The following is a 27,154-nucleotide window of genomic DNA, read 5'->3' as shown; positions in this document are numbered from 1 at the left end:
TTTACGATGATAATTTTACATAATCCTCAACTATCTATCGCCTCTGCACTCTATATGAAAGGAAGCCCAGTTTTGACTGCTACCTCTGCACCCCCTATAGCTAAGTCATTGATGTGCCCCCTCCCTTAATGCCTAGGCATTGTACAATATCCCTGCTGTGTTTTAAAGGAGCTCACTTTTTAGTTGATTTAATGATACATGTATTAACAATCATGCTCTACAATTAGAAGCCCTACCTGGACTGTATTATTAATGTCTGATCTTTCTAAAATGTACGTGACGGGCCCATTTTAGGGTTAAAGTAGCCAGACTGGCAATATTCCACAATACAATCATCTGTCATTAGAGATTATTTAACGGCAGGAGATTAATGTTCTTCTGTGATCAAAGGAGGAAATTAAATAGTGCAGAGTTATTACAACTATGGAATGAACAATACAAAATGACTTTGCTCATATTTAATGCAAATATGAAAAGAGAACATTCTCAACAGAAATATGACCCCCGCCCCACACCTACAACACAAGTACAGTGGGGTCCAGAAATATTTGCACAGTGATCATTTACCATCTGCACACCACCACAAAGAAAGTGAAATAATGCGCTAATATGTAATTGAAGTGGACACAGTAGGGGGTTGTACAGAAATCTTCCGTTAACTGTTTAGGAATTACAGCCGTTTTTTTTTTTTTTTTTTTTACAAAGTCCCTTCATTTTCCCACTTATTAAGTAATTGGTCAATTGCCTGATAAGCAGTTTCAGGATCCAGTGTGACCTATTAGCTTTTTTTTTTCATGGCAAGTAAGGAGATATAAGATCTGGATTTGCATTTGGTGGCTGATCATGGGAACTCTCAATATGTGGTCCAATGAGGTGTCAATGCAAGTAAAAGCAGCCATCCCTAATGAAAAATAAAGCCAATCTATCAGAGAGCTAGAAACTTTAGGAATCCATTTGTTTGGGGGGGGGGCTTAGTACTGTACTTTCTCATTGAGCAACTACTGAACACTACAATTCCCAGAATGCATTACTTGCCCTCGGCTCTTCATCACAGTCCTCCCACCCTACCTACTCCCCACCCACAGTACTGTTAAAGAACATCTAATTTCACAACAGACCAATTTTACACAATCAGAAAGGTTGCAGCACTTTCTATTAATTCCCTGACTGCTCCTTTGCCTGTGGCATTGTTGAGCAAAAGGCAGTATAGTATAAAAACACATCATCTCCCCCTAAATGTCCCAATAAAGATGTTTATATGTTTATGGCAGGGAGATGGTGATGCAGGCTGTTAGGGCTGGTCGAAGGTGGTGACATCACTGAAGGGGCCAGACTAGAGCTTGAAGACAAGATCCAGCCAAACCTCCTGAAACAGCAGAGGATGATGGGTGGTCTTGGTTGAGAGGGAGGAACTGGAGACAATGACAACCCCCTGTCAGGGGTAAATCACATAGAAAAATGCTGAAGCCAGTAAATTGTAAATCTTGGGGTAATGGTCTTATTTAAAGGACAACTGACAGCAGGGTCCCTCACACTAACTTAAATATGCTGATAAATAATGCAGGTCACATTGTTTTAATGCTGCTTAATGGGTGAAAATCGGTGTAGCCATTCTGGAGATATTTGTCTTGTTGCTAATAAATTATTTCTTCTTATGTGCAATGCTTTCTCCTGCAAGGCTCCCTAATAACCCTGCCCCCTTCGGCCAAAAACTCTTACCTTTCCATAAATATTCATCCCCTCTTCCTCAGCATATCCGTGAAGGGTGCAGCCTTATCATCCAGTTTAGAAAGAAAAAAAGCATTGCTCATACAGCGGCAGCCAGTCACCATTGAACTTAAGAAAAAATTGCTTATTAGCAACAAGATTATTACGGTTAGTACCTAGTAAGAAGCAATAGAAACAGGGTCACCAGCACTATCTACCTGTATATTTAGGTTATTGTGAGTGACCCTTGTTAGGGGTTACGCTGTGGCCAGACATGCTGGCCGCGAGCACACCCCTGTTCTGTCCCCCGGTGTCGGCGGCACCGCTGTCTGCATGTCGGGATGCGGTCAGAGGCGCCCACCGACCTGTAACTTACCTTGCCATGCTCCTGCTCCCTCTTTCTGCTGGCGCGCACATGACTGCTTCCTAGGGCCGGCTCTCAGAAATTTAAAGGGCCAGTACGCCCTTAATTGGTTCTTGCAAATTAGTGAAATTATAGGTGTCAGCACTTTCTCTATTGCCTTGCCAGATCTTTGTGCCATCATTGCCTTAGAGAAAGCCTTCATTTGTGTCTTGTCTTGCCGTGTATCTGACCTTTGCTACGTATCCTGACCTTGCTCCTGTGCCGCCTGCCTTCTGACCTCTTGCTACGTGACCTGACCTTGCTACAGTGCCGCTAGCCCTGACCTCCTGCCTGTCCTGACTACAAGTTGTCTCATAATTTCTGTGCCACATTACACCTCAGCAGCTTGTGTGGATGAGTCGTATCAGGGGTAGCGACATGGGTGCCACCTGCCGCAGCAAGTCCATCCCGCTTTGCGGTGGGCTCTAGTGAATACCAGTGGCACCTTAGACTCCGCTCCTTGGTATTGTCCACACCATCATCAACACAGGTCCAGCGGATCAATTTCTCCACCTCCAGCCGTTACAACCCTGTTGTCAGTTTCCCTTTATATTAATTTCTGATACCGGAATACCCCTTTAACAATTTGGTAGATTCTTAAAAAGAAGGAAAGAACTGGTGAGCTCCTTGGTAAACTAAAACCCCTTTCCTTGGTAACCTAAAACCCCTTTCCAAGTGACTCACATTCTCAAGGAGGTCAGCACAACTTACCACAAAAGCATCGTAAGTTTTTTTTGTGGCCTCCTTATTGCCGATTATAGATGGAAATGCGTGCATGAAATAAAATATGCCAGTGAATTTTACGTTGTAAGAGTGGCTTAAGACAAAAATTGGGATATTATTCAACGGTTTGTCAGCCATCTGAACTTAACCTGACTGAGCATGGTCCTAAAGCTGAAAGTAGTAAGACCCACAGCCAACAGTAAGTAAAGGAGCCTGCCGTAAAGGCCTGACAAGGCATCTCAAGAGAGTATTTAAAGGAAAACTGTCACCCTGATCTCCCACTCTAAACCCAATACACAGGGTTATAGTGTGGGTGACTAGGAGTGCAAAGAGGGTCACTTAACAAATTCCATCCAGTGGCTCCTGTGATATTGCCCGACGAAAGTCCCATTCTCAATTCGGCTACCTGCGCGCAGGAGGCGGGGCCCCGATGGCTGTCCACCCCTGCTTCTATCTGCCTCCTGGAACAATCTGCCTCTATTAGTATATTCTAATTCTGCACTGCGCTCTGAGGCAAGAGCACAAGCGCAGATAGTTTACAAACAGCTCTCCTGTCCTAGCGACGCGTGAGCTCTTCTTGCTAGAGCGCTCTGCTATTGTGCCGGAGCGCATGCGCTCTTGCCTCGGAGCGCAGCACTCACGTGACATGCGACTCACGTCACTAGGACGTGAGAGCTGTTTGTATACTAACTGCGCTTGCGCTCCTGCCTCAGAGCGCAGTGCAGAATTTGAATATACTATAAGAGGCAGATTGTTTCAGGAGGCAGATAGAAGCGGGGGGTGGACATCCATCGGGGCCCTGCCTCCTGCGCGCAGGTAACTGAATTGAAAACGGAAGTTTTGTTGGGAAATATCACAGGAGCCAGGTGTACTTTAGAGGAATAAGGTTATACAGATTTGTGATTTGCTTCTATTTAAAAATCTTAAGCCTTCCAGTACTTATCAGCTGCTGTATGCCCCAGAGGAAGTTGTGTAGTTCTTTCCAGTCTGACCATAATGCTCTCTGCTGCCACCTCTGTCTGTGTCAGGAACTGTCTGAAGCAGGTGAACTTTGCTATGGGCATTTGCTCATGCTCTGGACAGTTACTGACACGGACAGAGGTGGCAACAGAGTACTGAGTACAGAGCACCATGGTCAGACTGGAAAAAAACGACATAACTTCTTCTGGAACATACAGCAGCTGATAAGTACTAGAAGGCTTAAAGGGGTACTCCAGCCCTAGACATCTTATCCGTCTGATCTCCCTACGATCTCCCTGCTGCACCCACTTTTCATCAGCCTCACGGAGCGAAGATCGCTCCATGTCTGATGACTCACGATACAGGGGCCGGAGTATTGTGACATCACGGCTCCGCCCCCTCGTGAAATCAGCCTATGAAAACAGAGGGAATTAGTTAGGGCTTTGTTTTTCACCCATTGTGGTGGTAAAGAGAAGCTAAATACTTCTGTATCCAGTCATATATTGTAGTACATGGGGCTTGCTTGTTTTGCCTGCCATATTCATTTGTCTCCTGCAGACTCTTTTTACAAGGCTTTCAATACAGTATTGGTTTAACAAAGGAAATACCAAAAGGTTCTGTTAATTCTGTTAATAAAATGAAGTAATTCTGGTTGATCCACAGAGGTTGTATTAGTATATAACAAGTACTCTGTCCATATTTTTCAAGGCATAAACTGGTATCCTCATTATAATGATTTGTGATTTGGAAGGCTTCATCTACTCAACTAGCTGTGCATACCTCACTAAAGTCACCTTTATATGTGTCGAATCTATACCCTTATATATGAGTTGCAGCATCTACTTACAGAATGAATAAGTGACAAAGAAGCCATTTGCCTTGACAGAGGAGTCACTGTGAAAATGTACAATAAGAGAATTGGTAGAAGAAATGAAATCCAGCTTGGAAAGGTGACCACATTTCTTGGTTTGTCTTCGACCATCACGCAGTAGAATATAGTCATAGGAACAACCTGGTGATGGCTCCAAACTAAATGGTGAAACATGAAGTGTGATCTGCAAAAATAAGACAGATTTACTTAATATGTAAAGCTATTTTTTGTTTTTGAATAATCCGAAACTGTTCAATATTTTTAAGTTCCAAACATAAAATGTACTGTTTCTTTAATAGCTGTTACCATGTGATTGTTACCCTGGAGGCACTAGTGACCAGGTGACCCCCCCCAAGTGACCTATGGGCTCCTTGCACAGCCCCCCTATAAAACCAGGGGAGGGACTGTAATATCTCTCTTGGCTCATTGCTATTCCTGCTGAGGTCTAGTGCAGTCGTCTCAGAGTGTGTCCAGAGCATTGGAGGCCTCAAGCCTAAAGTCTGCAGCGACAAAGTCAGCTCAGGTAAGCTAAAGTCATTTTCATGTAACATAGTAACATAGTTTATAAGGTTGAAAAAACACCAGAGTCCATCAAGTTCAACCTATAACCCTAATGAGTCCCTACTGAGTTGATCCAGAGGAAGGCAAAAACCCCTCACACCAGAGGTAAAAATTCCTTCCTGACTCCAAATATGGCATCAGAATAAATCCCTGGATCAACATTCTGTCCCTTTAAATCTAGTATACATAACCAGCAATGTTATTATTCTCCAAAATGCATCCAGACCCCATTTAAATTCACCATGACCACCTCTTCAGGAAGAGAATTCCACAGTCTCACTGCTCTTACAGTAAAGAACCCCCGTCTGTTGCAGAAACCTTGTTTCTTCTAAACGTAGAGGATGCCCCCTTGTTATAGATACAGTCCTGGGTATAAATAGATCATGGGAAAGATCTCTGTCCGTCCCCCTTGATATATTTATACATAGTTATTAGGTCTCCCCTAAGCCTTCTTTTTTCTAAACTAAATAACCCTAATTCTGATAATCTTTCTGGGTACTGTAGTCCTCCCATTCCCAGTATTACCCTGGTTGCCCGTCTTTGAACCCTCTCCTGCTCCACTATATCTATCTTGTACACTGGTGCCCAGTACTGTTCACAGAATTCTATGTGTGGTCTGACTAGTGATTGTACAGCGGTAGAATTATTTCCTTGTTGTGGGCATCTATGCCCATATTGATGCACCCCATGATTTTATTTGCCTTGGCAGCAGCTGCCCGACACTCGTCGCTACAGCTAAATTTACTGTTAACTAAGAGTCCTTTTCCACGTCAGTCATCCCAAGTGCGCTCCCATGTAATACATAATCCCAGCCCGGATTTTTCCTCCCCATGTGCATTACCTTACATTTATCAGTGTTGAACCTCATCTGCATCTTCCCAGCCCAAACCTCCAACCTATCCAGATCCATTTGGAACAATGCACTGTCCTCTACTGTGTTTACCGCTTTACAAAGTTTAGTATCATCTGCAAAGATTGCTACTTTAATATTCAACCCCTCTACAAGGTCATTAATAAATATACTAAACAGAACAGGACCCAAGATGGACCCCTGTGGTACCCCACTAGTAACAGTCACCCAATCAGAATAAGTACCATTAATAACCACCCTCTGTTTCCTATCACTGCGCCAGTTACTTACCCACTTGCACACATTCTCCCCCAGCCCCATCCTTCTCATTTTATGCACAAACCTTTTATGTGGCACCGTATCAAATGCTTTGGAAAAATCCAGATATACGACATCCAGCGATTGCCCCTGGTCCAGTCTGGAGCTCACCTCCTCATAAAAGCTGATCAGGTTAGTTTGACAGGACCGATCCCTCATAAAGCCATGCTGATATGGGGTCATACATTTATTTTTATCAAGATACTCCAGAATTGCATCCCTTAGAAAACCCTCAAATAATTTACATACAACGGAGGTTAAACTAACAGGTCTGTAATTCCCGGTGTCACCTTTTTTTCCCCATTTTAAATATTGGCACCACATTTGCCATGTGCCAGTCCAGGGGAACAGTCCGTGTTACTATAGAGTCCCTGAATATTAAAAATAGGGGTCTGTCTATTACATTACTTAATTCCTTTAGAACACAACAGTGAATGTCATCTGGACCTGGCGATTTGTCTATTTTGATTTTTTGTCAATTGTCAAGTCAGCCAAGTCAAGTCTTCTATATAGTCACCGTGGCCTGCACTAAAGTGTCTCTACATACTGCAAGTCCCAGCAAGCCTGCGAGGTCCCCCTGTGTCACTTGTCACCTCCTTGGGATATTGGCTGTACTGCATAGACTGTGTCATCTGTCTAACCTCAGTAAAGCTACTGTTTGTCCGTAACTTGGCATCGGTGTCTTCATTTCTCCCCATGCCTAACCCAGGACCAGCGGTTTTACCTTCGGGTGGTTAAGGCTAAACCATGCCCTGGCATTACGACAAGACGGGGTTAATCACATCTGCCCCTTGGGTTATAACATCTACGATGCATTGCACCCCGTCGCCACATAATATGCAGCCGATATCCACTGCTGAAGGCATGGGCGCCTGTGCCTATTACATCCTCACATCATACATTTACAGTGCTTGGTGTTAAGTACATATGGCCAGCACATCAAAATGTATGCCAAAGCACTAAATGGTTATTCCTAGCTTAAATATCATTAGCATATAAACAGGATATGTCAAAAATTCCTGATGGGTGTGTGCTCAAATCTTGGACCATCACCTATTAAACACACATGGTTCCATGACTCTGTTTGCTGATTGCATTTAATGGAGAGGTTGTGTAAATGTTTACGAAGAGAATACTCCTTTAACATGAAAATGCCTCAAATCTACAGAAAACCCTGTGACTCACCTTGTTCCCGACAGATGCAGATAGGACCCACACACAGTTCACTGAGTTGGGGTATTTAGAGGGAAAAAGTGGTGTTGAAAAGTTTCCAGTTGTATTGACTAAAGATCCCCCGCATTTTACTATAATATAAAAACAAAATAAAGCTAACAGTTGTAATGAATAAATATGGCACTACATAAACCAATTGCTAACTTGACTTAGAATCATGCTTAGTTCCTGTAACATTATAGCATAGAGACAATATCACCAAAAGCTCTTTGCAGGAACAGGACAGACAGTTTAAATAAAAGGAGGGTAAGAAGGGCAGTCATAAAAGGGATTTCTATAGACATATAGAGGACATTAGTTGTGATTATGTTGTAATTATGTTGTCCTAAAAAATATAATCAAAATAAAGCCACTTTGGAATAGATCCAAAATAAAAATGTCCTATTTTATCAGATTATTATCTGAAGCCAGTTATCAGATCATTTCCAGAATGCATACAGGTTTTGTGATATGCTCTCTGTTGTAACATCTGCTCTCCGGCCAGACACGCTGGCCATGAGCGCTCTCTTGTCATGACCCCACTGTCGGCAGGGCTGGGATTCACATCGCGGAACGCGCCCGCATGCGAATCCCAGCCCGTCACTTACCTCCCTGGTCTTCCTGTCTCGCAGCCCCGGCGCATGTGCCCCCGCCTCCTAGGGCGCATGTGCCGGAGCTCTTTCATTTAAAGGGCCAGTACTCATTTAATTAAGTAACATTCAAACAGAGAAGTAGAAAAGCGGCAACTCACCAGGCTATGCGGATTAAAATCTTCAATACTTTATTTCTTACATGTTAAAATGTATAACATGGCAGCGTGGAGGGGAGAGGAGGAGTAGATGGATGATGCCGTAGATATCGCGTCCTGGGCTTTATCCAAGGACCCGATATCTATACTTCCATTAGCAGAGCACCTCCAGAAAGCACTCCACTACTAGCCTCTACATCTGCATCATATTTCCGTCATCCATATTCACAAGTAGTAGCTGACTCCACACTCTCTATTTTGATCTACTCATTGAATTAAAGGGGTATTGCAGGAAAAAACTTTTTTATATATATCAACTGGCTCCAGAAAGTTTAAAAGATATGTAAATTACTTCTATTAAAAAAGTCTTAATCCTTTCAGTACTTATGAGATCTCTGAAGTTAAGGTTGTTATTTTCTGTCTAAATCCTCTCTGATGACACCTCTCTCGGGAAACGCCCAGTTTAGAAGAGGTTTGCTATGGGGATTTGCTTCTAAACTGGGCGTTTCCCGAGACACATGTCATCAGAGAGGATTTAGACAGAAAAGAACAACCTTAACTTCAGAAGCTCATAAGTACTGAAAGGATTAAGATTTTTTTTTATAGAAGTAATTTACAAATCTGTTTAACTTTCTGGAGTCAGTTGATATATAAAAAAAAATTTTTTTTCCTGGATAACTCCTTTAAGTGTTTACATCTGCACCCTGTCTTTAAGTATCAGCTCCTCCCTTTGTTCCCGGCTGTATCTTTGTTGCCTTGTGCCCTAGAGAAATCATACTGTGTTCCTGATATCCATGTACCTGATCCTTGTTCCGTTACCTGACCCTGGACCTGTGCCGTCTGCCTGACCTACTGCTACCTTGACCTCGTCTTGCCATTTTTCTTTTGTGCCACGCCACATCCCAGCAACCTGTGTGGACGAGTCGTGCCCAGGATAGCGGCCTGGGTGCCGCCTGCCGCAGCAAGACCATACCGCTTTGTGGCGGGCTCTGGTGAAAACCAGCGACACCTTAGACTCCGCTCCCTGCCACGGCTCACGTCATCATCCACACTGGCCCAGAGGACCCACCACCTGCCGTGACCCTAACAACTGCAGTTTTTCAGTGTTATATGCTTTCATTTGTGCCCTACTTTGTGACAACACACATTTGGACTGACAGTGAGCAGGATCAGACTACACAGAGTTTATTTACTGTCTGTTACTATGGAAACCCATAGCCTGCATAGGAGCTGTATAAACAAAAGTAGCAATTACTGTAATGAAAAACTATTACAAATATGCCTTTTTTTATTCTATATAAATTTACAGATTCAAAAAATCAATGGCAAGTTTTACCATCTTCACGCACTGTTCAGAAACAATGTCTGGACTCACTTGAACTGTATATCGCCTTAAAGTTGCTTCCAATCCGTGCGCCCGTAAATTCTATTTTTGCAAATTTTCCAGTGGAAATCTGTGGAAGTGGAGGAATGTTCCCACAGGTTTTGTTGATAAGAATAGGGGACTCTTTGCTGATTCCATCATACACAGTAACAGAGGCCTGAGCACAGCCTGTGGAGGACTGAATGCTGAATGTATCAAACTGCAGGAAAACCTGAAAAAAAGTTATGGAATGATAAATAATGTATCCGCTTTACTGCATGGCTTACCCATCACAAACAAACATACATATATATATATATATATATATATATATATGTACTGGTACCTTGTCGTCTGGGACCCGGATCACCCACACACAAGTTGTAATGTTTAAACTCCTCTTGGACTCCCATGAAATTGTGCCATGTGCATCTGGTAGCAGGTAACTACAGATATCTAAAATAACAAAAAAAACATCTAGGTACTGCCCTGCAAAAGACTTTACCCTAAATGACACAGATGAGCGATGAACTACATTTCTCTGAACTCCATGGTGTGTTGATGTGGTTGTTCATGAACAAAATGGGCTGTTGGTCCTCTTCTCTGGCAACAGGAGAGGATGGAGCAGGGGAGCTCAGGGAACATGCTAATGTAGTCACACTGACTTGTAGACTAGAAACTTGAATACAGCCTCATGGGAGATCTGGCTGGACAAACATGGTTTTGAACGAATAGACATTGCCAATTCGACCACAAATCAAAGTGCCATATTTTTTTTATCCCACTTGCTCTGTTAAGATGCCGACACAATAATAAATCACATCCTGCAAAAATCAATACTCTTTACAGTACATTTACTCCTCTTGTGGTCACTATGTCAATACAAGTCACTCAACAGGGGATCCTCAGAAGGCTTCTAGAGGATACATTCTCTAACACTATATCATGTCTTATTCCACAACTTAACTGCATTCATAGAGTTTGTTAATCTTTGCAACATCCAAAGAACTTAACCCGACACGCTGACCAATCAGAGCATTGGGGTTGCCAGTTGGTTCAAGTGTAGGTTTTCCAGCATCACTCGCAAAGGCAAACCTATAGCAAGCACAGAAAAACACATTAAAGATTTGACTACTGTGCTTTATAGTATGTATGAATGAGAAACATGTGTCCAGCGCAGAAGGATGCACTTAGAAATCCTAATCTTATCTTCCAAACATGCAGAACATCACAGATGTGTTTATACAAGTAACGTAGGCGCGTTTTAAGCACTCATGGAACTCTTAATTGTACCCATTGTAAATAGGATATCTATTTGTTTTTATGTATTTATTTATCTAGATAGTCATTTGTATCTGATCTTGATGTGTGACAAGGTGCTTATTAGGATGTTTTAATTTGGTAAGTCTGTGATTGGCTTGTTCTATCATGTGATGTCCTCTTTAGGTATGATCAATACAAATGTAACATGGGTACCATTAAGAATGAAATGAGCCCTGAAATGCGTCACTGTTACTTGCATGCACATGCCTGTGATGTTCTAGACGCTTTGTGAATAACATTTTGATTTTTAAGTGCATCTTTCCCCAATTGTTTTCCCAGTGAGGGTGTCTGCCAACATCGGTCCAGGACTCAAGCACATTATCTTGGGTGAGCTGAAGTCCTCTTTACCTATATGTTCATTGTACTTATGATCTTACATCCACATAACAGTATAAGGATGACATTGACTATTGTATATGTGTAGAATGCTTCACACTGTGAACATGCATGTCAATAATAACGTTTTGTATCCTTTAAAGGGTTTGTCACACCAGGCAATCAAGCAGTGAGTGTAAATGCATTTATAGTGGTTGCAAATTTGGACACATTCCCCATCAGAGTAGAGTGAGAATCTTATCAGGTAGCACAGAATGGCTGCCAATTTTATACTTTTTTTTACTTAACATTGTTCCCTGTCTTGAAACCTCACCTGGACCATGGTGGCTGAAATATTTTTGTTTCGCTGCCATATTTATCAGACCCACCCAACTTACTTGCCATAATGTAGAACAGACAGGTAGTCATAAGGTACCCCTAGATTTTGAGTGCTCATTTTGTAAAAATTGTGTTCTTTGTCTACAATGAAAAGAAATAGCATTGAATAACACACATGCAAGAACAAAGTATGCAAAAGATTATTCATATTTTAATTTATCATAATATGACTACCATGATGCAATAGGTTGGTCTCACTACAGAGATGGATGAGGAATGGATTGTATGGGAAGCAAATTTTGGACTGTCAGAAGCACAGAGCACACTAAGATTTTCCAACATCTTATGTAAGTTCTATAATACATTGCAAATTCTTCAATTTAATAGAGACATAACTAAATAACCCACTAAACAAAGGGTGAACAGGATTAGAAAAACATGGCTGCTGTCTTCCAAAAGCAGTGCTACAACTGTCAACAAGTTGTATGTAACTTTGCAGATCTGCCGTATTCACATCAATTGAGATAAGTTACCATAACATATACAACCCATGGACAAGTGTGGTGCTGTTTTTTGGGAGAAAGCAGCAATGATTTTCTAATCCTGGAAAACCAATTTAAAGCCCAATTTTCTCCAAATACTCCCAATTAAAAGTCTTACAAAATCTGTTTCTTAATGCACATTACTACTGGCTTTTCTACTTATCTGTATTCCTCCCCCCTGTTCATGCACATCTTTACAGTACTGGGAGCCATCTTCAAAAGCCACTTCCATCATACCATGATTGATGTTTCCCCAGTTAATGCGGATGTACTTGTCTCTGTCACTGCGGCACTGCTCATGTTGGAAGCCCAGAGAGTGAAGCACTTCATGTTGTATTATACCCCAATGCAGACACCCAGGTTTCATGAGGGACAGGTCTTGTGCGCCCCCTACACGCCCAACATAGGACCAGCACCTACAGAAAAACAAATGGGATGACAGAAAAATCTTATCATCACCTAATATAATGCCATGGGTTAAAATGCTTCTAGCTCCAAATCTAGATTCTTGATGCCAGGAATGATGTGAGGGGAAGTTTCCTCTGACAGCTTAAAGGTGTTGGTGCTTATATTTCCTAAAAAGTGGGTGTACATCCAGGAATACCATTTTTAATCTAAATATTTCACAAATTCTTGTCAGATTCATTATTTAGGGGTTAGAGCCCAGTCTTGATACAGAGCTTGAAATTCCTTTACAGATATAGAGTTAAATGATAACATTCTGGCTGCGTGCAGTGGCACTAAGTGGAGCTGTATCAGACATATTTATCAATTTTGAGCTCTGCTTGCACAGGTATAATTGATTTGGCTATTTCACTTGTCTCACTATATTACCAATCCGGAGCAGATCATATCCCTAGAATTCACACTGGCCTTACTCTTACTGAGAAAGTGTGATTGTCATAAAAACTTGTCAGTGCACCTTCCCTGTTGGGCCTTACTCTGTACTCTGTACTCTGAAGCTCAGTTGAGCGAAATGTGTGTTGGGGGTCTGCGTCTCCCTGGGTAAGGTTGATATCCATGACATATGCTGGGACTTTTTGTACTTACTATTCTGTACTAACCTGTTATGATTATGTTGGTATTATGCTCTTTATCAGGGGTAGGGTTAATTTATAAATAGTAGTGTATGTACATATTCCCCTTTTTCACTCATCATTTACTTCCTACGCTACACCTTGCCTGGGTATGTGCTCCTAAGGGAACTGTTCATTGGTGCCATTTTTCATCTTTTCTTTTAACTTTGTGTATCATTTTAAAGGGGTATTCAAGGATTTTTTTTATTTGACTATGCTACAGGGGCTGTAAAGTTAGTGTAGTCCATAATATAGTGTCTGTACCTGTGTGTGACAGTTTTCTCACAATTCTTCTGTGATATTTACTCCAATATTTATTTTTAACAGCATACAAAATGACTGTTCTCAGATTTTTCCCAGCTTGCAATGCGGTCGAGACCTGACTCACTAGTCAGCTGATGACAGGAAACCTGTCTGCTTCAATGGGTGGAGGGATCAATCTGCAACTAATGCAACAGCTGGAGGCACCCTGATTGAAAATCACACTGATTTGAATGGATGTAGCTCATTTATGTTTCAATGGGTGGGGTGGCTGATGTGTAGGAGGGAGGAAGATGGAATTGTGGGATTTGTAGTCAAAAAAGGAAAAGTCAAACAGGAAATACCAGTTAGCCACAGTATTATGGTAATCTCACAACATAGTCATTTAGCCCCAAGACAAGCGCAGATCCTTCCTAAGCATGTCCATTACTGTCTGCCAGGTACGTACTAAAATCACCTTATTCTGGATAACCCCTTTAATGTGACTTTTCAATAAAGATTTATATTTTGTATAATATTTGTTGTAGTGTTTTAGTTTTGGGGTTCATCATATTCAGACACCAAAACCCTGTACACTTGAGCATCTACTACATGTAATGTGTTTAGCCACTACAAGCACAGAAAATGTGATGCTTAAGTCCAAAGAATTGAACTTAGAACCAGTAACAATTCATATCTTGTCTAAGCTTATGTCAGCAAATCTCCCCTGAGGAATTCTGGTATACTCCAAAGGGAAGCACGTTGAGAGTAAAATTCATTGATATTTCTGTAAAAAAACTGCTATCACATCCCCAGCTATATCCCTGTATAATTATAGAACATCATAATAATAAAATCTGGGGTGAAAAATTAAACTGTGTGATGTCAATGACAAGTAAACCAGCCATTACATCTCCAGCATTTCATCTCTTTGATAAGAAGATTACAATGATGTCAGAGCCAGTGATTGCCTCCAATTTGCTGTTATGAGAGTGGTTAATAATGCGTGTGGCATGAAAGGCCGAGTGCTGACCCCGATCACACAGAGAAGGAGTCTTTGTATATTGACCAACTCATCAGTGTCTGGACAAGCCGAGTCTCTTTTTGTTTTTAATTTGTGTAGGGTATATGGCTTTGTAGAGTTATTCTGTGAGTTGCACAAAACTCATTGCCCTTAACAAAAATGTGTCATCAGAAAATAACCTATGCTTTAAATCAGGTTTTTATATTAATCATATTTTTTAATATGTTTTACTGTACATATTTTAAAATAATCCTGAAATCTTGAAGTTTCCATTCAGGCCTAAACCTAAGCTGAGACTTCCTGTTCTGTACAGATCATTACCCAGTTATACCTTTCTTCTCATCACTGAAAGGAGTACAGTGAAGTTGACCCTAGTATATATATAGGACAGCATTTACAATAGCTAAAGCGTAGCATCCCTCCTTAATGTAAAATGTCCTCTGAAAAGGTCACAGTGAATGCCCAGTAAGGCTATGTTCAGACTAAGGAATCTCCATCTGGAGACTGAATTGACTAAATTAGTTGGCACTAGAATAGCGTGGACATTGCCATCCTTAAAGATGGCAATGTATTCTGTGCAGATTCTGCCGAAAGAATAACTTTTTGGCTCTGGAATTTCAATGGTGGAAGCTCTGCTGTTGAAATTCAACAGTCTTCACTGTGGAATCCCATTGAAAGCAATCAGAATTTCCAAACATAATTTCAAAGAGGAATTAAGCTTGGAAATGTATCAGTCTGAACCTAGCCTCACATTTCCAAGTTATGTAACTGGGACAAGTCCTGTCTACTGTGGTGCATTGTCAACTGGACCTTAGGGTGCAAAATAAGGCAACGTAATGGAGCCACCTCTATTCTATACTGTCTAGTGCCAGCACATTATTATTATTTTTTTATATCTAGAAGGTATAATTACACTATCAGTGGAGAACAACTGCATTCCAGATGGGAAAGGTGTTCATAAGGTGTTAATAAGCACCATTTTACATGCCTGTGGGTCGCTTTGGAGAATACATTACAATTACCAAGGCCATTAATTTGAATGGTAGTGAGCTTTTCTGCATCTACAGACTAAATGCTCATTGAAGGTTATAAAATAAATGACGTTTGTGTTTATCTTCCTGGGATAATTGCTTCATTAACTTCCTATGGAATGTCGCTCATTCTCCAACTGCTTGAAGAACGATTCTCAATACAATGACATGGAATTGTCACAACCCTCCCACCTGAACATCTTATGATAAATCATTCAATCTAGGTAAATATGAAGAGAAAGAGCCTGGATCTAAATATACATTTCATTATAGGACTTTTCTACTAATTATTTCATTTTTCTTTTCTACAATTGTAGTGATTATTCCATTATTATCTGCGTGAGTCCCGGTCAATACCACTACAGGCCGGACATCTGCCGTGCCAGCCCGGGACCCACAGACTGCCGGAGAACCGCTCACCCTCCACACAGACGGGCAGAACATAAGACGCAGCCGTCCCCAGTACAGGACCCAGCCGCGACAGCCTTACCAGCCCGGGCAGAAGTATATCCTGCGGAGGGTGAGTGGTGCTGTGCACCGACCATCATTACAAGCGCTACAGTAACACAGCGCTGTTTAAGACATTCTGCTACCTGGCACTAGCACACCAGTGAACTGTATCTAAAACTGCACCACCAATGAACTGAATACAAAGTATACAAAAAGTATACAAATACATAAACTGTATCACCTACAGATATAGTACAATATTAAGACTGGTGAACCACAATACTAGGGGATCAAGTGCAATGGACAAACTGAAACTTTTGTGATACTTTTGAGCATTTTATTACTTTATTGCTAATATTTTATTTATTTTTTATCTTATCCCATTCATATTAAATTATACTGCCGTTCACCCCACGCAAGGGCCCAGCTGAAGGTGACGACATATATTATCCATTAATAAATTGTTATATACATTTCATCTCTCATTTCCTATCTTTTCTCCATCTATAGTACTTTAGAGGACTGGTTAATATAAATATTACATTTATATCACAGACACTCTTCAGTTTTTGGGTGAAGGTAACACCGTTAACCTCAAGTACTCATATCTTTATCTCAGGTGAGCTACACATACTATTCATTATATACTTTTAAATTACTTCAGTTTAAAAATCTTAATCCTTCCTTAATCCTTATCAGCTGCTGTATACTACAGAGAAAGTTCTTTTCTTTTGAATTTCTTTTCTGTCTAACCACAGTGCTCTCTGCTGACATCTCTGTCCATGTCAGGAACTGTCCAGAGCAGGAGAGGTTTGCTATGGGGATTTGCTCCTGCTCTGGACAGAGGTGTCAGCAGAGGGCACTGTGGTCAGACAGAAAAGACCAACTCAACTTCCTCTGGAGCATACAGCAGCTGTTAAGTACTGGAATGATTAAGATTTTTAAATAGAAGTAATTTACAAATCTGTATTCATTTGTAAATCTGTAAACAAAATTGTTTTTCCACCGGAGTACCCCTTTAATGGTAAACCTGTGTTCTGTACAATTAAGGAAAAAGTATTTGATCCCTACTGATTTTCTACATTTGCCCACTGACAAAGAAATTACGAGTTTATCATTTTAATGGTAGGAAAGACAGAATAACAACAACAAAAAATAATTCAGAAAGACACATTTCAAATAAGTTGTGAATTGATTAGACTTTTATTCCAGGTGTCTTTTATGCAGGTAACAGGCTGAGATTAGGGGCATTCTCTTAAAGGAAGTGCTTCTAATCTCAACTTGTTACCTCTATAAAAGACAATTGTCCACTGAAGCAACCAAGTGACACTATGATGTTCAGGGGAAATAGTGTTTGGCAATATGCACTTCATATAGAGGATGAGGATCTACTGCAAATGTGAGGAGACAAAAAAAAAAAAAAAAAAGGTTGTTGGTGATATACTGTATAATGTGTCTGGTGTGCAGGTAATTCATAGCAACCAGTCTAAGATTAGGGTGGGTTCACACCACGATTTTCTATACAGTTTTTGGATACGGTTTTGAAAAAAAAACGTATGCAACTGTACAGAAAACCGTGCCCATAGACTTTCCATTCAAAACCGTATGCACCATATTGCATACGGTTGTCTCCGTTTTTCACACCACACGGTTTTTTACTTTTCTTTTTCTGGACAGAAAACTGTGGCCTACCACGGTTTTTGGTCCAGGTGAAAAACCGTATAGACCCGTATACGTTTTTTTTTTTGCATGGGAGACAATGGGAACCGTACAGACCTGTACGTGTGTACAGTTCCATCCAGTTTTTACCATACGATTTTTGACTTTGCACAGTTTTTTTTCTTGGAATTTCAATCAAACAAGTGAAACTTTATTCATAATGGAGTGAAAAGTTCCAAACGTATGCGTTTTTTTTCTTAAAAAACGGATGCAACCGTACATCACTTTTCAAACCGTATACGGTTTTCAACCGTATACAGATAAAACTTTGTACACACGTTTGATACAGTTTAGTCAGGTTTTGAGGAATCCGTTTTTTTTTAATCAAAAACCTGAAAAAAAACTGTATTGCAAAAACGTGGTGTGAACCCAGCCTTACAGAATTTTTCAGATAAAGAGTTATCTGGTTCCTGGCAGAGGACAGAAAATAAGCCAAAAAACACAAAGCAAAGGGGCTCCCTGTGGAGGATCACACATGCTAATGCCGGACCAGAACAGGAATACAGGTGGTCTCTTACCCGCTCCGGTTGTGTCCCGGCATACACAACAATGGTTAGCGCGTGTTTGAGAGGAGATTTGGGTTATCCGTCTGCAGCCTTCCCATAGAAACTTGTATAATACGGTGAACTTCGTAGGTAATAGGGACTTGTGTGGCGCTGTCAGCGCCACACAAGTCCCTATTACCTACGAAGTTCACCATATTATACTGTACAAGAAAATAAGCCAGGAAGCTTGGTATTACAGAAATCTACACTTTTCTATTCCTCATTGCATTATTAATCAAATTCTTGTAACAATACAATTAATTAAAGAATATCCTAACCCCTTTCAGAAGCAAAAGTCCAAATATTGGAAATTTTCCATACTGGAAATATTGTAAGCAAGTAACTCACCCATCAAAGGGCTGGATCCTCAAATAACTGGGCTCTCTGTGCCGTGAAATGAATCGTACACACGTAAGAACCTCTATCTCCTCCATGGCAGCTCGGATCAGCATCTTCTCTTCAGAGGCTGCAACCCATACATCTCTATAACTTATTCAGAATAATCATCTGAAACTACAACTCCCAACATCTGGGGGGCACAGTTTGAAAAACACTGACTTATAGTCCTGTATTGATAGACATAAGAAACAAGACAGATACGTACTGTAATTGTTAGACAAGGTGTTAGGCACATAGACCAAGCCATCTTCCAATTTCGACCAGAGACAAGATTTCCCTCTACAGATCACAGCATTCCTGTTCCTTTTAACTGCAATGTCTCCTTGTAACATAAATCGAGAGCTACCTAGATAGATAGATAGATAGATAGTAAGATACAGTACTGAACACTTCCCCTTGCCCCCATAGCAGCTAAAGAGTCGGCCGGTAAGTTAAAGGGGTATTCCAGGAAAAAAAAATTTTTTTATATATCAACTGGCTTCAGAAAGTTAAAAAGATTTGTAAATTACTTCTATTAAAAAAACGTAATCCTTTCAATAATTATCAGCTGCTGAAGTTGAGTTGTTGTTTTCTGTCTGGCAACAGTGCTCTCTGCTGACATCTATGCTTGTCTCGGGAACTGCACAGAGTAGAAGAGGTTTGCTATGGGGAATTTGCTTGTAAACTGGGCGGTTCCCGAGATACGTGTCATCAGAGAGCACCTAGACAGAAAAGAAAAACTCAACTTCAGAAGCTCATAAGTACTGAAAGGATGAAGATTTTTTAATAGAAGTAAATTACAAATCTGTTTAACTTTCTGGAGCCAGTTGAGATATATACATATATATATATATATATATATATATATATATATATATATATAAAAAAGTTTTTTCCTGGATAACCCCTTTAAGTACCCCTATGCATATTAGTATTTTGCCTTCTGTCACATACCTTGGTTTGAAGATAAAATTTCATTGAAAATATCATCACTGAAATGTGTACGATCTGTTCAAAACAAACATGGCGCATGGTTAGGCAGTGTTATGCTGACAATCCAAGGAATTTTCTAAAAAGGTCTGACTGACCTGGCTCACTGGATATAAACTGTGTATTCTGCAATAAAAAAGTGAAAAATATTAAATAAATTAGAACATAAAAAGAAAGATTTTCCTATAACTGCCCATGTCCCCCTATATAAGGAAGCTCAAACCTGTAATGGCCGTGTCTACATAATGCGGTATACAGAGAGAATATATTTTTTCTTGTATGCATTGACCATGAGTACAAAATACATAAACCATTACATAAAAAATACATTCACCAGTAAACTTATGAAAACCACTAAATCAGTGACACACAGAAGCAATAAAATACCATAGAATAAAGCACTTACAATGTTGTCACTATCATTGTATAGTGCCCCTATTGTTTGTGGTGCTGTACAGTGTGGTGTAAAAATTACTAAATTCCTGGATAAAAGCAAGAACAGCAATAGCAACCAGCACAGCAGGGACAAGACACAAGAAGCTTACAATGGAAAGATGCATTCTCAGGACTCAATATGTGAGGTTATACCTGGAAACAACTGTATAATAGAGATTATTGGGCATTGTACGTACCTGCAGGGGATTCCCTGTGCATAAGTCTATGATGGTGCTTATAAAAAGCAGGAGTGAGGGTGGCATTGTGGTGGATGGGTGAAATGTGATGAGAACAGTTCCCTGTCTTTATATAGCAGGAGCTGGGAGGGAGTAATGATGACATGGGTGAGCACTGATATGGAGCACGATGATAGGTGGAGGGCGTCAAAACTGTTTTACAAAAAGATTTTTTTCTCTTACATTTTCATTTGACCAAAGTCAAGAAACTCATAGCGAGTGGTTTCTGAACATTGGTACAACTAAATATGGTGACATAACCTATAGTGACCTATACCATTATGGGTAAGTGCACATACTACAGATATTTTTTGCAGATTATTTCAATTAATAGGAAAATCTAAATATTTAACCCCTTAGGGACTCAGCCTATTTTCTCCTTAAAGCGCAACTGTCATGGATACTGTACCCCCCCCCCACCCCGACTAATACCATGATAGTATAGATGATGATACGTGTAATGCAGCTATACCTTTGGCTGCTGTTTATCACTCTTTATCAGCAGGAAAATAGTTTTATCGTGCGGTCAGCAACAGATGGATAGGCATGGCTGGGAATCGTAATGCCCCGCCTCCGCCACACCTATCCCCTGTAAGGTCCCCACCCCCGATGTCCAGGATGTGCGGTCCGGCATGACTCCACTGAGCCTATACATATAATGTGCACCTTTATGATATACAGTGCCCGTACTCCTCTTCTTTCTTCTCCTGGTGCCGGAGACGCGCTGCTTCTGCTTTCACTAGAGGCAGAGAGAAAGCGCTCACTCCCGTTGTCTGCCGCCAGCTCAGTGCGCCTGCGCAGTGCTAGAGGCAAGGAGCGAGCTATCTTCCTCTAGTGAAAGAGGAAGCAGCGCGTCTCCGGCATCAGGAAAAGAAAGAAGAGGAGTACGAGCACTGTATATCATAAAGGTGCACATGTATAGGCTCAGTGGAGTCACGCACATCATGGACATCGGGGGTGGGGGACCTGTGTGTCAATCACACAGTGATGCCAGTGCTCACTTACAGGGGATAGGCGTGGCGAAGGTGGGGCATTACGATTGATCGGTGACCATGCCCCCTTTTCCTGGTGACCACACCCCTTTTTCATTTTTTCTTAGTTAAATGGAGTTAGTCGGGTTTTTTTCAATTCTGGCGCAATTTCTGGCGCACAGCCCGACAAAACATGTTGGGTTTGCAATAGTAAATGTGGGCCAATCTGCTGTGAAATTTAAAAAAAATTATTTGTGGGGTGAAATAAAAAAAAGAAACGCCATTTTGTAAATTTTGGGTGCTGCCGTTTCTACGCAGTGCACTTTTTTGTAAAAATGACACCTTATCTTTATTCTGTAGGTCCATACGGTTACAAGGATACCCAATTTATATAGGTTTTATTTAATTTTAATACTTTTAGTATTAGGGCTCATTTTTTTTTTGTGTCGTCATCTGAAGTTTTTATCGGTACCATTTTGTTTTGATGGGACTTTTTGATAGCTTTTTATTAATATTTTTATGGTATATGAAGTGACCAAAAATGCACAATTTTTGACTTTGGTATTTTTTTTATGTGTACGCCATTGACCGTGTGATTTAGCTAACCTGATATTTTAATAGTTCGGAAATTAACACACGCGGCGGTTTCTTTATTACATTATTTTATTTTAAAAATGGGAAAAGGGGGGTGATTTAAACTTTTAATAGGGAAGGGGTTAAAGGGGTACTCCCGTGGAAAACATTTTTTTTTTTTTTAATCAACTGGTGCCAGAAAGTTAAACAGATTTGTAAATTACTTCTATTAAAAAAAAATCTTAATCCTTCCAGTACTTTTTAGGGGCTGTATACTACAGAGGAAATGTTTTTCTTTTTGGATTTCTCAACCACAGTGCTCTCTGCTGACCTCTGCTGTCCATTTTAGGAACTGTCCAGAGCAGCATATGTTTGCTATAGTGATTTTCTCTTGCTCTGGACAGTTCCTAAAATGGACAGCAGAGGTCAGCAGAGAGCACCGTGGTCGTGACATAAGAAAAATCTAAAAGGAAAAACATTTCCTCTTTTTTTAATAAAAGTTCATTAAAGGGGTACTCCCTTGGAAAACTTTTTTTTTTTTTTTAGATCAACTGGTGCCAGAAAGTTAAATTAAAAAATCTTAATCCTTCCAGTACTTATTAGCAGCTATATACTACAGAGGAAATTCTTTTCTTTTTGAATTTCTTTTTTTTCTTGTTCACAGTGCTCTCTGCTGACACCTCTGTCCATGTCAGGAACTGTCCAGAGCAGCATATGTTTGCTCTGGGGATGTTCTCCTGCTTTGGGCAGTTAATGATACAGGCAACAGGTGTCAGCAGAGAGCACTGTGGACAAGACAAAAAAGAAATTCAAAAAGAAAAGAATTTCCTCTGTAGCATACAGCTGCTAAGAAGTACTGGAATGGACAAATATTTTAACTGTTTAACTTTCTGGCACCAGTTGATTTAAAAAAAATGTTTTCCACCAGAGCACCCCCTTAACCCCTTAGGAGCTCAGCCTATTTTCACCTTAAGAACTAAAATTTTTGTTTTTGCATTTTCGCTTCTTCCTTTCTAAAAATCATAACGCTTTAAATTTTGCACCTACAGACCCATATAAGGGCTTGTTTTTTGCATCACCAATTGTACTTTGCAATGACATCACTTATTTTAGAATATAACCTGCGGTGAAACAAAAAAAAAATATTTGTGGGGTGAAATAAAAAAAACAAAACGCCATTTTTTTATTTTTGGGGGCTCCCGTTTCTATGCAGTGCAATATTTGGTAAAAATTGCACCTTATCTTTATTCTGTAGGTCCATATGGTTACAAGGATACCCAATTTATGTAGGTTTTATTTTAATACTTAAAAAAATTATAAACTACATGCACCAACGTTAGTATGGGGTCTTTTGACCCCTATAACTTTATTTTTCCGTGTACAGGGTGGTATGAGGGCTCATTTTTGCGCCGTCATCTGTAGTTTTTATAGGTTCCATTTTTGTTTTGATGGGACTTTTTGATCGCTTTTTATTAATATCTTTATGGTATATGAACTGACCAAAAATGCACAATTTTGGACTTTGGTATTTTTTTACGTGTCATCGACCGTGTGGTTTAGCTAACCTAATATTTTAATAGTTCGGACATTTACACACGCAGCGGTACCACATATGATTATTTTTATTCTTTATTACATTATTTTATTTAAAAAATGGGAAAAGGGGGGTGATTTAAACGTTTAATAGGGAAGGGGTTAATGAACTTTTATTTTAAAAAAAAAAGTTACACTTTTTTTTTTTAGCCACCGTAGGAGGGCTAAAGCATGCAATCTTCTGATTGCATATACTGATCAAAGCACTGATCATTGTGACCGGCGCTCTGATGCTCCTGCCTGCTGCGCAGGCATAGAGCAATAGATCGCCGATCGGACGATGGAGAGGAAGGTGAGGACCCTCCCATCGTCCAGTAAGCTGATCGGGACATCGTGATTTTTTTTGCGATAGTCCCGATCAGCTCCGCTGAGCTGCCGGGATTCTTTTACTTTCGTTTTAGATGCCGCAATCAACTTTGATTGCGGCGTCTAAAGGGTTAATGTCGGGCATCGGCCCGATCGGCCGTGCCCGACATTAGCCGTGGGTCCTGGCTGCCCGTAGCAACCGGGACCCACTGGGTTTAACCCGCTCTCTGCTGGTGAGAACGGTTTAAACCCGGTAATCGGGACCTTAAATGGGCACTGTCACCAACTTTATTTTCTGACATGTTGTAGTACTTATGTACTACAACATATCTCTAATATATTGTCATTATATTTTTTGGGGATTAGCAGGGTGAAATTTACGTTTAAAAACCGGCCACTAGGGGTCACCCTCGTAGTGGCCGGCTGCAGCCTGGCGTGACGTCACGGCTGAAAAAGGACTGATTTTGGCCTGGCAATCAGTCCTTTTTCATTTAGGCTGCTCTCGACAATCAGACAGGCGGGATCGAGCGCATTGGCTCCCCAGCCACTTGCTGGGAGGCCACTTCTCCCGCACATATCGTCGCCGCCGCTGTCCCTGCACGACCGCTGCCGGACTCTCTAGTATCCGTAAGTATAACGGAGGGAACGGGGTATGCGGGCGGGGGGTTTGTGATGGAGGGAATGGGATCTGTGGGCGGGCAGGGGGGTTTGTGATGGAGGGAACGGGGTATGGCGGGGGGGGGGGGGGGGTTTGACGGAGGGAACTGGCTAGTGCCGTAGCGCCGCATGGCACTAACTTATAGTTTATCTACACAGGGTGCCTCCAGCTGTTTCACTACCACAACTCTCAGCATGCCCTGACAGCCAATAGATGTCAGGGCAAGCTGGAAGTTGTAGTGGTGAAACAGCTGGAGGCACCTTGTGTAGATAAACTAAGGGCGGAAGTGTTGTCCTCAGCAGGCATCAGTGACGTGGTACCTGCTGGGGAAGTCTGCCTGGTAGTGAGCACACTACCAGGCAGACAAAAAGTTATTTTGAATATAGTAAAAAAAAAAAATTTAAAGCAGGGAGGGGGTTAGGGATAGATTGGCAATAGGCAGGGACAGAAAAAAAAATATAGGATGGTAGGAGCTACCCTTTAAGGATCGGGGATGCAGGGCGTATGCATACGCCCTGCGTCCCCAAGAGGTTAAAGGTTTTCATTTTTGCTTTTCTATAGCTATTATAATAAAAATATAGATTCATGTGTGGATAACTTGCTAAAGGGGGTGTCCACTTTAGACAATTCCTTTGTATTAGAAGAGTTGCATATAAATATGCACATAACAATGTGCCTGCCTGTTGGGGACGCGTGCCATTAGCTGTTACCGGCTAGAAAACTCGACAGCAATTGTTAAGCTTCCCTGCAGTGCCACCACAGGTGGCAAGAAGTATTACACAGACTCCATTGAAATCAGTGGGCTGCCTGTGCAAAGCATGGACAAATCGGGTCTGCCAAAAGACAAAGACACTCTTTGTAACTGACAGGGCTGCCAATGAGGGACCCTCTCTATTCATTTTGTAATGGAGTATTTGATATACTTGCTAACTTTTGAGAAGGGAAATCAGGAAGATATCCTGCCTGTATAAACTCGTGGGGGGAGATTTATCAAGCTGTTTCCGTCATTTTTTTTGGCTGTAAAAAGGCGCAATTTTTTGCACAGTGTGATTTTGCGCATTTTTTTATGCCTTTTTTTAAATAGTGTGCTGCAGGGCTGTGCAGTTGCCCATGCAGTGGACAGTATTCATTAACTGTGCCTTTGTTAAAAAGGCGCAAATATTTTGTGCAACCATGTTAAAAACACCACAAATTTAGACCATGACCAACTTGGCTTTAGAAAATGTCAGACCACAGTGAAATTACTTTCAAGCGTGGGGACCAGTTTAATTTAGTAAGGAGTCATCTGTTCTAATAGAGTAAGCAAAATCAAATAAGAACTAAGCACCAAGCAGGGTTGTGTGACCTAATCCGATCTTCTAATATATCAATACATTATTATTAACACAGATCAATATATTAATAGAGATTATTCCATACCATTAGGACATGTCAAACAAGCTAGTATTGTTATGCTGGATTTCGCATTTGGCAACAGTTGGAGACACCACTGCTGTCCTTGTATTTTCTAACAACCAGCTGGAGAGTGTATTCATGTATTTAGGTATCTGAGTGAGCCAAATCGCCTTAAATTGTCGCTCACCTAATAAAATGGAGAGCCCCAAGTTTTGAGACCAGGAAGCGGTGACAGTCCTAGTCACAATGGCCTAGGTGTTGAAAACTCTGCGGGGAGACAGCTAGCCTTTAGTCTGAAGGTTGGTGCATATGCCTTAACAGACAGAAACAACAGCTCTCTGTAATTCCAATTTGTAAATGTTAAATTTGGCAGCTCACGGCCAATTGTGAGGTAAAATAAAATTTGCGCAATATCTATTAAAGTTCTTGCGCCTTTTTGATAGGTTTGGCGCATGAAAGCAAAAGACAGCGCAAAGACTTTGCACAGCAAAACAATGATAAATCTATCCCCATGATCTCTGCCCACTACTTACTTCAGAGGTCTCCAAACTGTGGCATGCTGGGAGTTGTAGTTTTGCAACATCTGGAGGGCCGCAGTTTGGAGACCACTGACTTACTTCCACCTATCAGCTCTGTCTCACACCAATCAGGCAGCCTTCTGTTTCTCTGCAGCCAATGCATGCCTACTGCTTGGAACCAGTACTTACTCCTGGGTGCTGCCAATGTGTTGACTGCACATCTGTAAATGGCTATGCCTAGGAACAGAGGAAAGTGAATTGCCGGCTCCTCTGAGTTGTTCTGGGAGAGTTTGCAAGTATGGTATTTGAAAATGTTATTTCTAAATCAAATAGCCCCTTTAAAGGGGTACTCTGCTGGAAACATCTTATAAGATGTTAGAGTCTCGCCGCTGGGGACCCCTGCGAATTCCGGCTATGTACCATCCATCACGCCCCCTCCCATAGACATGAATGGAGGGGGTGTGTTGTGATGTCATGAACGTGGAAGCTGCAAGCTTCTGTGTTCCTGGATGCCGCCGCTGCAGGCCTGGAGATCGCGGGGGTCCCCAGCGGCGGGACCCCCGCGATCTAACATCTTCTCCCATATCCTTTGGTTAGGGGATAAGATGTTTCAAACTGAGTACCCCTTTAAGGCTTGTACTACATTTAAAAATGCAGAGGGACTTTATTTGCTTTCTATGGCACAAAAAGTTGCAAGCAACCTTGTGACTATACCATAGTTTCCAAGACAGTTGTATATTTTGCTGTTTGTGTCCAAATTTTTCTTAAAAAGGGATTGTAT

General features: G+C 41.1%; 1 protein-coding gene and 1 long non-coding RNA gene across 3 annotated transcripts in view; one reads left to right on the top strand and one right to left on the bottom strand.

Annotated features, from left to right (window-relative positions):
• The window catches only part of LOC130276736 (hatching enzyme 1.2-like), a 38,635-nt gene that overhangs the window by 5,444 nt on the left and 6,037 nt on the right, over nt 1–27,154 (bottom strand). The window contains exons 1-12 of one of the 2 annotated variants that reach the window (XM_056526535.1): nt 20,321–20,454; nt 19,787–19,814; nt 19,653–19,706; nt 18,925–19,065; nt 18,669–18,786; nt 12,473–12,651; nt 11,753–11,834; nt 10,684–10,811; nt 10,063–10,172; nt 9,729–9,948; nt 7,579–7,697; nt 4,641–4,848 (exon numbers count right to left, since the gene is read on the bottom strand). In XM_056526535.1, the coding sequence (XP_056382510.1) occupies nt 4,641–4,848; nt 7,579–7,697; nt 9,729–9,948; nt 10,063–10,172; nt 10,684–10,811; nt 11,753–11,834; nt 12,473–12,651; nt 18,669–18,786; nt 18,925–19,065; nt 19,653–19,706; nt 19,787–19,814; nt 20,321–20,386 (1,453 nt within the window). In that variant the 5' untranslated portion in view covers nt 20,387–20,454. Of the gene's footprint in view, nt 1–4,640; nt 4,849–7,578; nt 7,698–9,728; nt 9,949–10,062; nt 10,173–10,683; nt 10,812–11,752; nt 11,835–12,472; nt 12,652–18,668; nt 18,787–18,924; nt 19,066–19,652; nt 19,815–20,320; nt 20,455–27,154 lie in introns of those variants that run through there. The other variant, XM_056526536.1, reaches the window with a different exon arrangement.
• On the top strand, nt 11,841–16,462 carry LOC130276739 (uncharacterized). The gene is made up of 3 exons (XR_008845229.1): nt 11,841–12,040; nt 15,754–15,830; nt 15,924–16,462. It is a non-coding gene; the product is annotated as an uncharacterized LOC130276739 (long non-coding RNA).

The sequence above is a fragment of the Hyla sarda genome, chromosome 6 (genome assembly GCF_029499605.1).
Source record: "Hyla sarda isolate aHylSar1 chromosome 6, aHylSar1.hap1, whole genome shotgun sequence".
NCBI classification, from domain to species: domain Eukaryota; kingdom Metazoa; phylum Chordata; class Amphibia; order Anura; family Hylidae; genus Hyla; species Hyla sarda.
Note: the sequence above shows the minus strand (reverse complement) of the source record. Positions and strands in the feature narration are given on the sequence as shown.